This window comes from Alexandromys fortis, unplaced genomic scaffold, assembly GCF_014885135.2.
Source record: "Alexandromys fortis isolate MF-2015 unplaced genomic scaffold, M_Fortis_MF-2015_v1.1 scaffold_35, whole genome shotgun sequence".
NCBI classification, from domain to species: domain Eukaryota; kingdom Metazoa; phylum Chordata; class Mammalia; order Rodentia; family Cricetidae; genus Alexandromys; species Alexandromys fortis.
The window spans coordinates 4,935,423-4,947,565 of NW_026067913.1; the positions used below are offsets into that span (position 1 = coordinate 4,935,423).

General features: G+C 36.9%; 1 protein-coding gene across 3 annotated transcripts in view; it reads right to left on the bottom strand.

Annotated features, from left to right (window-relative positions):
• Mipol1 (mirror-image polydactyly 1) overlaps positions 1-12,143 on the bottom strand; it is a 221,057-nt gene that overhangs the window by 104,824 nt on the left and 104,090 nt on the right. For all 3 annotated transcript variants that reach the window (XM_050138773.1, XM_050138774.1, XM_050138775.1), the window contains exon 8: positions 9,560-9,667. In XM_050138773.1, coding sequence (XP_049994730.1) covers positions 9,560-9,667 — 108 coding nt within the window. The remainder of the gene's footprint in view (positions 1-9,559; positions 9,668-12,143) is intronic.

Genomic DNA, 12,143 nt, shown 5'->3' on the forward strand with positions numbered 1-12,143 from the left:
ACTTCAAAAGAACTTTGGGTGACTGTCCAGGGTAGCAAGATTTCTCTGTCAATTCTAGAACTCTGGAAGTTTCTTACAGTGCACTTCCTGTTTATTTAGGTAACATTATATTCTTCTGGGATCTTTGATAGAGTTGAAGACAGATAACTATAGCTACAGTTTTCCTTAGTTATGATAAAAGATAAATTAAATATGAAACTTTAGACTCACAAAGATAAAATAGACGATTAAATATTTTCTCTAATTATGCCAGATAAAACTACACTAAGGATTATAAATGTAATTCTTGCTTAATGTGGTTTGTTATATGCAATTTTACTATGTTAAAGCTAAAACCTTCCTTTTTATTTATACAGAAAAGGTGAGAGAAATTGGGATTCCCCTCTGTATGCTGTGAATGTTTTATTAGCATTGATTAATAAAAAAGCTACTTTGGCCTATGGTGGGGCAGGATAAAGTAAGAAAGGAAATCTGAACAGAGATATACAGAAAGAGTAGGCAGAATCAAGCAGACACCATGTCATTGCTGAAGGAGATAGAACCAGAACATTACTGGTAAGCCACAGCCTCATGAAACACACAGATTAATAGAAATGGTTTAATTAAAGATATTAGAGCTAGCTAGGAATATGCTGAGCTGTTGGCCAAATAGTGTTATATTAATACAATTTTTTGAGATTATTAGGGTCTGTGTGGCCTGTAGAAGAAAGGGAAATCTCCATTTACACCTATGATGTGAATATTTGGTTCCCTATTAGTTTTCTAAATCTAAATTATTGCAGCAAGAATCTGGTCTATCCATCTTTTCCAAACCAGGCCATAAAGGTGGTCAACATCACTGGCTAGCTGTGGGCTAAGCATACTATTCTAATAGACAGGAGGGTGTGGAAATGAGTTTGAATAGGTGATAAAAGATCTATTATACTCTGTATTCTTTTTGCTTACTTTGTTTCTGTTTTTTTTTGAGGTAGGATTTCTTTATGTAGCCATGGCTATCCTAGAACTCATTTTTTAGGTCAGGCTGGCTTCAACTTCACAGAGGTCTGCCTGCCTCTTCCTCTAGAGAGGCTGGCTTATATTCTGCATTATAAAAATAAAATAATTTTTCCCACATAACATTCATATTATACTCTAAATCTATAAAATTACCAAACAGAACTACAAAATTTATCTACAATTTTCTGCTTTTTAAACTTTGTCAAAGCTTCCACCATCCCCACTGAACATAAATTACAATGACAACAATAATGGGCACCTTCTGGCCACATCATACAGACATTTTTATCTTCTTGACACAGCTGTAGCATTTGACAGGTGTGCTACTCCCACTGTGATACTTTATTCAGTTGTGACTATATGCTAACAAAATTCATTTGATGTGTTCAGGTACATATGGCAATTGATCAATATCTTTGATTCTTGAGTGTCAAACAAATACTATTAGTAAACTCAGAAGCAAAGAAAGTTAAACAAAAGTCCATTGCTGGGAAGTGGTGGCACACCCCTTTAATCGCAGTACTCAGAAGTCAGAGGCAGGTGGATCTCTGTGAGTTCAAGGCCAGCCTGGTCTACAGAGCAAGTTATAGAGCAGCTCCAAAGCTACACAGAGAAACCCTGCCTCGAAAAACCAAACCAACCAAACAAAGAAGTTCTTGACATCATGGAGTATTCACTATTATGAAAACAGAGTATCACAGTAATAACTGATACATATATATGTATTNNNTATATATATGCAAGCATGTCACAGAAAAAGAAGGAAGGTAACAAAGGAAGTGCTGACAGGGTATGAACAGGCTGCAACACAAAGCAGGTTGGTCAGAGATGGCCGTGCTGTTCCTGAAGTATTTCAAAAGATATAAAAAGGGCACAAGCAAATTTTATGTATGGAGAAGAACTCTCCTTAAAAGTGAAAGCAGAAAGCATGAGGCTCTGAGGCGCAAGCTTGCTGGTATGTTCCAGGAGAGTCGCATGTGTCCAGTGTCTAAAGTGAAGTAACAAAAGTGTAGTATAATCCAACTTACAGTCTGACAAGCTCATCATGAAGGCCATGCAGAGAACAGAAGACAAAGACAGATACAGGTTTAGAGAGTTTGTTAATAATTGAGGCACAGGTGAAACAGCTTAACATACAGTAGCCACGAAAGTGGTAAGGATAACCGAAACCTTGATGTGCATGAGATGTACAAGAACTAGTTTGCAGATGCTAAGTAGAAGGTGAGAGAAGGAACGAGGCCAGGACTAACTCTACTTATTTTGGTAAATATTACTGATAAGATAAAAGGATGGTTTTTTAGATGTAGCTACAGATGGGCATATTTAGGTGGCATGATAACTGGTTTGGAGCGAGGAATGTAGTACAGTGGCCAATAAAAACTCCAAGTAAGGATTTTATTTTGGCATATTATTGAAATGAAACGTAGTCTCTTACCTGACCCCTCCAAAGGTCCTTGCTTCCTGGCATTTATGTCTCATGCATTCACCTTCCCTTTGATGTGCACTGGACTTAGTGTCTCACTTTTTGAAATAATTTTCAATTTTTAAAAATTATCTTCACCAAATTGGACTGTAGGCAAATCTGTGGAGGAATTTTCTTGATTCTTGATTGACACTGGAAGGTGCAACACACCATGGGTAGAGAAGAAACCTCTGAGAAGTTTCCTTGGGTTATGTAAAAAGGAAAAGGAGTAAGCTGTGGAGGCAAGCTATTAGTATTGCCACATGGACTCTGCTTCAGTTCCTGCTTCTAGGTCCCTGCCTTGAGTATATTTTATGAGATGATTTTATTATTCATAGTATTTATCACAGCAATACAAAGCAAGCCAACACACATCCCTTTGTCCACACATCTTTTCTAACTGTCTGGTTTATAAAAAAATTCATCTATACAGTGTGCATAGTGTTGGCCTTTGGAGAGTTTCAAGTATAGCATGTGTTTAACTGTACTCACCCCATACCTTCTATCTTCCCTCCTCATCCTCCTCCCAGCCCATTTGTCTCCTTCTGTTCTCCAGTCTCCTTCTACTTTTATGCCATAAGTCTTGTGTGCATGTGCATGTCTGTGATGTATTGCTATTAAATCTAGGATTAAAACATGAGATAAAGGCTGGGGAGTGGCTCGGCGGTAAAGCGTGAGAATGAAGTATGGATCTCCAGCACCGTGTAAATGTCAAGTGAGCCTAAGTAGCCTGTGCTCTCTGCACTTGGGAAGTAAAGGTTTGAACATCTAGCTAGTGATACTAACAGAACTGGGGACCTCTGGCTTCTGGTGAGAATCTGTCTAATATATATGGTACAGAGTGATGGAGGAAGCCATAGGATATAAGTGTGTGCAACTACACATGCAACATATGTACATACACTGCACATAAACAAAATGGGAGAATATATGCACCACTTGTCTTTATGAGTCTGCCTTATCTTGCTTACTGTGATTTTCAGTTACCTTCATTTTCCAGCAAACATTTTTTCTTTTAAATTAAAACATTATTATTAAAAGCTTTGAAATAATAAAACACTACCCAGAGAGATGAGCCAAACCCTAAGTCTATTTATCTCAGTTAAGTTCTATCCAGTTAGAATATACTCTCTGGGGTTATGGAGTTTCACATTCGATTGTACCTTCACTAACAATTATATTCTTATGTATATTATTCACAAAATCTTACACATTCTGTAGAGGGTTGATATCTAAAATATCTAAGAACAAAGGAAAAAAATAAACAAAAATGGGATGGCAAGAAAACAACTCAATTAAAAAACGAGGCACAGATTTAAACAGAGAATTCTTTCTTATTCTTAACATAATTTTTATTAATTCTTTGGAAATTTCACATAATGCAGTCAAGTCCCACCCACTTTCCAGTCTCTCCACATCTGCTCTTCATCCTTGTAGTGTCCCCCCACAAAGGAAAATTAAAAATAAAATAATAAAAATAAGATAAAATTTAAAAATGCAAATAAGATTAATTAAAAACAAAAACCAAAGAAATCAATCAAACAAAACCCACTTCACTCCTCCATCTCTCCTGACTCTCCATCACCTCTTCATTTTGCCTTGGCATTGGAATTGGCTGTGTAGACCCTTTTGTTCAAACAGCTTTACTTGGAAATGTTCATGATGTCATGTGTTCAAGTCCTCTGGCTTCTGGTACACCATCAGTACTGGATACTCACCTAAACTCCTCCTGGATATCCTGAAGTTACCCTGAATCATACAGGTCTTGCAGCTGTCGTTCTACAGGACCAGTCCCTGCATATGCACCAGCAGGTCATAGATGGGGTTTTGTGTTTTAATAGGATTCCTAAGTGTGCAAACATGCATGTCTCTCTGTGCATATGTGTTTCTTATGCTTTTTCTCTGGCTCTTAATTTTCTGTTTGTTTAATTTGTACTATTCCTACTTGTTTGTTTTGTTCTATTCATTTTATTTTTATTATTATTCTTTAGATGATTTGAATGGACAGGGAAGTATTTGGAAGAATTTGAGGGAGGGGAAACCATAACAAAAACAATATAACAAAATAAACATACACACAAGAAAAAAACAAGAACAATTAGTTTTATATTTCTATGATTCATAAAACTATTATCTGGATTTCATATTTCATCACCTAATATCTACCCTCTTTGTTTCTACATGTCCCACATTTGCTTACTCAATGTAGATATAGAAAATATAGGCTAGGAGCTGAATATTAGGGAGATCATGTGGTATTTTTTCTTTCTGAGACTATGACCTCACTTAATAGTATACTTTTTAAGTCCATTCATTTCCCTTCAAAATTTTATGACTTCATATGTCAAAGAACTGAACAGTATTTCATTTTATATACCTGTAACAATAAACGTGAGGTGCAAGCATCTCTGATAGGATGAGGTATGCTCTGGGCATATGTCAAGGAGTGAAACTGCTAGGTGATAGTTCTCATTTCAGTCTTTCGAGGAATCTCCAAAATGATTTCTATTTGTATTCATTTTCATCCCCCAAACATCAGTCCAAGGTTTGCTGTCATATTTCTTGATGACAGCTATTCATGCTGGGATAAGGTGGTGTCTCAGACTTGAGCAAATCTGCATTTCCTTGATGGTTAGGGACACTAAACACTCTTAAGTACTTAATAGCCATTTGCGTTTCTTTTTTGAAAACGTCTATTAGATTTGTTAGTCCATTTGCTGACTGGCAGTTTTATTTCTTTGGTATTTAACTTCTGCAGTTCTTTGTAATCTCTTGTCTACAGTGTGACTGGCAAAGATTTTCTCCCATTCTGCGAACTGTCCATTGCTCTGCTGATGGGCTGTGCTGACTTTTCATTTACATGTAGTCCCATCAGCTGATACTGGGGGCTCGGCTCTGTGTTACTGGTGTGCACAAAGAAATTTCTTACTTATTGCAGTGACTCAAAGAGATTTCCCCATATTTTCTTCTAGATATTTCAACATTTCAAGCTTTAAATTAAGATCTTTGATTCATTTGGAAACAAATTTTGTACAAGGTTAAAGATATGAATTTAATTTATTCTTCTGCATAAAGATATCTAGTATGATTTGCTGGTATGATCTGTTTAACAGGCTGTTCTCCAATGTATATTTTTGCCTCCTTGGCAAAAACTAAATTGGCATAGCTTTACCATTTTACTTTTGGGTCCTTTATTCCAATGGTCTACCTATCTATTTTTATGTCAGTACCACCAGGCTGTCTTTATTACAATAGCTCTGCAGTATAATTTATGTTTGGTTATGCTAATGCTTCCAGCAAAGGTCCAACTCTTTGTTTGGTTAGTTTTGTGTTCTGTTCTTTTAATCTCTACTTCATTAGCTTCTTCTCTGAACTTTATCATTTCCCACCCCATCTACTGTGACTGGAAATGGCCACTTGTTGTATTTTGAGAACCTTGAGGAACACCACATTAGGTTTTATGACATGAGCATTTATTGTTATAAATTTTCTTCGTAAGATTTCTTTGGCTGTTTTCCACATGTTCTGATAGGTTGTGCTTTTTTGCCTTTAAGAAATTTTAGTTTTCCTCTGTGATTTTTTTTTAAATGGCCACTGTTATTCAAAATGTATTTTTTATTCTCAATTTTTCTTGTGGTTTATATAATTTCTCTGATGTTAATTTCTAGTTTTATTTAATTGTGGTTGGACAGAACACAAGTAATTTTTTTATTCATTGAGATACAATTTATGTTCTATAATATTTTGGAGAACGTTCCAGGTGCTGTCAAGAAAAAAAATCCATATGGAAACCCACTATTTGGAAACTTCCTAAAATATATCTACATATAAACAGAGTTTAAATGGAGTTATTTTGTAATGGGGGAAATAACCTCAACTAGATATCACATACTACCATATAAAACCCACAGTATCAGAAATGGGTTACTTTCATTTGACATATTGCCAATGGTACCCCATAAGGGCCCTAAAATTACAGGCTACTGCCATGGCTCTTGGTTATCCTCCATGCAGAGCTTGACAATGAGACCCTATTGCTGAGGATATCACTCATTTGAATCATAAACACGGAAAAATCGAGTGTGTGCTGACCTCAAAGCTTCATCCCTACTAGCATTTAGCTTCCATAATGCTGGAAGATGCTATGAATAGTATCAGAGAAGAACAATCATCACATTCACCCAGTTCTAAACCCTTTTGAACTACAATGATGTCTGGCTTGACAAGATATGCCCACTGTTGTAACAGTGGCACACATGTTATGGTTTCAACCAACCACTTTCTGGCTCAATTTAAGGCCATCTTCATGGAACGGAACCAATACCCAGCACTGTTCATGAGGCCAAGAACCAGGGCTAGAAATACCATAGGCCCTAAGAGAGGACCTACTACTGCTGTTCTGTTATGCAAATATAGTATTTAAAAGATCCCTAATGACCTATCACTAGCCATAGAGCAGCCTGTCTCTCAACTGTCAATAGAGAAGCTTCTCCTTGTATTAGATACAATTAACACAGAGACACAGAACTGGTCAATGCCTAAGAGACTTTGGAGTGCAAGTGTCCCATTTATGTCTGTGATGTGCACTCCATTCTTCAAGTCACAGAAATATTGGTAAAAAAGGAAGTATTAAGATTATAAGAGCCAGAGGTTGTAGAAGATTTCAAGGAAATAGTGCTTTGTACCTAACAGGTTTGCATATCTGAACTCAGAGACTGTGACCTGTATAAGTTCAAACCAGACAAAATCCCAGCACAAAGCAGGGCAATAGGTATGAAGGCTGACTCCTGATTGAGAAGTTATTGGTACCTGATAGCTTCTGAGAGAGGAGAGTCAGTTTTCTTTAATGGTGTGAACTGTGGTATATTCAAGGGCAGGACACCACACTAAGAATAGTTGGATAACACAAACTAGACTCAATGACAAGGAGAGGGAAAGGGAGAAAAAGAGAGAGAAGAGAGACAGAACATTAATTTGGTTGAGTAGGGAGGTGGTAGTGGATCTAGAGAAGTTGGGGTAGAGTGACTATGATCAAAATACATTGTATAAAATTTGCTAAAAATTAATAAAATAATATTTAAAATCTTTGTTGGTATAAAAAAGAAAGCCTATTAAAATTCACAAAAAATCTGATTTTATCCACCATAAAAATAATCTAGAAAGAATTTTCTGGATATTAGGAAAAACAGGCATGTTTATTTGAATAATAATAATAATAAAATACCTTAAAGTGTTTCCTTGTACATTGATTGCAGCTTTGCCATCATTACCACTTCACAAAGTTCTACATAATATATGATCACTAACTTTGATTGTTTTTAATCAAACATATTTTCAGTATAATTGAGTCAAAAAAGAAACAAAAATTTCATTTTTTTACCTTATTTAAGTTTATATTTATCAAGATTGATGATAAGACATGCAATATCAGAAATATTGCTGAGATTAAATATTTCTAAAGACAATCACTCTTTTTAAAATGTTCTTAATGTCCATTTGGCTACAAAATTAATGTTTAATCAGTTAATATTATATAGTACATATAAATGGACTGATAATTTCATATCAAACGTGTCCTTTATAACTTGAATGACAACCAGAAAAATATTACCAAATGAAGAGTAAGATTTCCCCAAACAACTCTTATTAAAACTAATTTTAAAACTATGATTTAGGATGAATAAATAAATGTGGGTCAGAGAGATGGCTCAGTGGTTAAGAGCACTTGTTCTTACAGAGGACCTGCCGGGTTTGGTTCCTAGCAGGCACGCTGAAGTTCACAACTCTGTCACTCTAGCTCCAGTGATAGCAAGTCCTCTTTTGTCCTCCAAAGGCACTAGGTATATACATGGTGCACATACACACATGCAAGCAAACACTAATACACATAAAATGAAACTAAATAAATCTTTTTTTAAAAAAGAATAAGGAGATGTATTATAACTGAACATAGTCTTATACTAAACTTGTTTTCTGTGATGAAATACTTAAAAATAGACTAAAACTCAGCATTATGCATGGCAGACATTTTTAAGAATTTCAACATATACAGAGCTTTTACAAAGACTAAATTGATGAACTGACTCTTCCCCTTCTCTTTTCTAGGACGTAAAGTCAGCTTTATTTAGCAGATGCAACAGATGAATTTAATGGGACTAACGATAGCACTGGTCTAGAAAATCTCTTGTTGTATAATAAACACATGATTTTTGTTTCTCACAGACTAAACTTGATAATGAACATGCAAACACCTCGAGGGGCAGAGGCTATGAGTGTCTCATAGACACTTTACTAAAAACCAAAGTAACTTAAAAGTTAATGGAAGGGCATGGAGGTGCATAGCTTTAATTCCAGCACTCAGGAGGCAGAGGCAGTTGGATCTCCTAGTTCAAGGCCAGCCTATTCTACAGAGTGAGTTTCAGGACAGCCAGGACTACAGAAAAACCCTGCCTTGAACCCCTCCCCTCAAAAACAATAACAGAAAGGAAAACAAAAAGTAGAATGGGAAGTCATGAGCACAGCCCCCACTCAAACAGTAAGACTCAGAATGTTTTTTCTCCTTCACGATTACTGTATCTGTATTGCACTGAGATAGAACATGCCATACAATGCATATGTCACATGTTTCAAGCTCTAGTTGAATACACCATCTTTCTTTTCTTTCTTTTGTTTTAACAATTTAAGTATTCCTTCAATTTCCAAACAAATTCACATGTCCTTCAAGCAGCGTTAGCTCTCTGGGTGACAAATACTACAACACATTTAAAATTGTGTAACAAATGTTGCTACAAAGAGAAGGCTGATGATTTATCATTTAAGTATAAAAGGTAATAACATAAAAATATAAATAAATATATACACCAGAAGTTATTAATATATGACCACTCAAAATTCAGAAATGGTTTTTTTTTCCTGTACACATACATGAAATAAAATAATACCATAACAGAAGGGTGCTGTGTCTGTGTTTAAAGAAGGGGTTGTTGGCAAACAGCACGGCTCACTATTGCTGAAATGTACACAACTGATATATGCGGCACAGAAAGCTGGCACCGAGGGCTTACAACCTTAATTTGCCTGCAAGAAGGAATGGCCATTTACCTTCAGAGCACGTTCCTGATTGTTTTCAGCAGTCGGGTGTCTCGTGTTGTTTGCTGAAGTCTGCTTCTGCTCTTTCAGACGATGAAGCTCCTGGTGCAGCCGTTTGCACTGCCACAAGGGAAGAATCCCATTAAGTAAAGGAGTTAGCATTTTTTTAACCAAGCCATATGAATTAATGTAAATAACACCACTGTATTCTCTCAGAGACAAGGATTTCTTTTGCAACAAAAATGGTAGGTATAAAATAATGTTAAATACAAACAATATAACCACTATTTATAGAACTTTGGTAATTTATCTCAGATTTCTGGTAAGTTACTATGTGGTCGATGCATTTGGGTTGTGCTCTCTAGTGCTGTTTTCAAAGCTGAACTTCACTCATTAAAAAAAGAACTTGTTCATTTCTCTGAAACAGTTTATAAAAGAATTCTTCAAAGGGGATTAGTAGATATGCCCCATCAAACCATTTGCATTTCTTCCCTGGATTCAAATTCTTTTTCAGAAGTAGAACTTTCAAAATTCTGTTTATGGGGGATAGTTCTTTCTCTAGAAACCTGATTATTTGTCCCCCGTATTCTTCAGTAAAGAAATGTTGTGTCGCTGTCAACCTCATGTAAATAAGAGAGCTCTGTGGCAATGTGAAGTCACTCTGATAGAATACTAATCCCTTTGTATGCTGATTCATCTTTCTCAGGGGCTGTTCTAACCAACAATATAACTCCTGGTTATGTTTAACTTTGGCGGTCTGCAGTTCTGGAGCATGTTGTGAATTTAGAGGTATTTTCTTTTTACCATCTTATCATTTTACCTGGACACGTGACAGAGTGTTCACCTACCATGCGCCAGGCCCTGAGTTTGATACGCAGCACTAGACACAAACACATATGCACACACATGAACACACATGCACACATACTCACAGTCACACACACTGTCTTAAGACTTCTGACACAGCTATCATCTTAGGACATTACCTTCTTCTAATTAAATGTTTACTAGTCATATTTTAAAAACACTTATTTAATGTGTGTGTGTGTGCGTGTACTGTGTGCATACATACTGAATTCAGAGGACAATATACAGGAGCTAATTTTTCCTTCCACTGTGTGAGTACCAGGAGCAGAAATCAGGAAATCAAGCCTTGGCCCTGGTGCCTTTGTCCTCTGTCCCATCTCAGTAACCCTCTCTCATAGTTTTAAAAGCATGTGTGTTATGGACTGAAAATAACCATTGTTAACTGAGACTCTTGTTTCTGTATTCAGCTGTTCTCCCTGCATTCATTTACTTGAAAATGTTGAAGAACATAGTTTTCATTCACACAGGTTTCTTATATTCTTTTTCAGTTCGGTCCACCTTTCCCTTCATACTGTTATGTTTTTCTCTTGCCACAAAGTATTATGTCTCAAGTTTGTAACCACACTTTAATTGGCTCCCCAGGTGAACTTCTTTCTCCTGTTAGGTATGCTGCTTTTCTGTGCCTGTCTCCAACAGTGATTCCTTCATTGGCACTATTCACTGGCACTTCATTGGCATTCGCTTCCCCTAGGTGACCTAACTCTACCCACTCAGAGCAGATTTATGTGATAATGTCTCAGTTTGTGGATTCATTTCCTAAGAGTTATGCAACACGAAGTCTCTATTATTGTATAATACAGGATGAGTCCTTTAACTTTTCAGCTTAATTTTCTCCATCTAGGCAAAGACAAATTTCCTATCATTTCTCTAAACCAGTATTTTTAGATCAATGTTCATGTGAAATAACTAAAGTTATAAGAGTAAGAAAAAATGAATTTGCACAGAATTCCTCTACACCAACAACTGCATGTCAGCAAAGAAGATGACTAACCATGGCTGCTGCTGAAGCCATGACTTCTTTTTCAGGAAGCCTTGTTACAGGCTCAGCTGTTCCAGAAAGCTTGCATCAGCCTTTGGAGTCTTTAATCATGACAACCTTTAATGACCTTTTGATGACTGACTCCATCTTGCAGCTACTTTCACTCAGGCAAAGAGTGTGCACTTCCTGTATGACTCAGCAATGACTCGTGATTGGGGCAAATGTGAGGCTTATGACTGGGACGTGACTGATGGTGCAGGAACTACATGGACACAGGCTGTGACTGGCAGAACTGCAGGCCTGTGTGCCATCCCTGGCTGTGAAAGCCTCTTCTTGATGGTACTTTCTACTGTGCTCTTTATCACAAGCAGGGTGGGATTAGCTGCCTGCATCAACTGCAGACGACACACCAGAGCTTTGCATCTGATCAGTGGCAGTAGCAAAGCGGTGGTACTTAAAAAGAATTGCTGGATGTTTAAATTACTGAGGGTCAGTGGCTATGAAGAACAGAAGAAAACAACACTGGAACTCCTGACCACTGACAGAGCTCCAAAAAAGCTGCTGGAAGAGTTAAAACTCTAGAGTCCCAACAGGTGGTGGTGATATTTTGTTTGTGATCTAACAAATAAAACTCGCCTGAAGTTCAGAGTGCAGAGCTAGCGACTAGTATCAGCAGAGTCCAGGCAATGGTGGCACACACTTTTAATCCCACCACTTGGGAGCCAGAGGCAGACAGATCTCTGTGAGTTC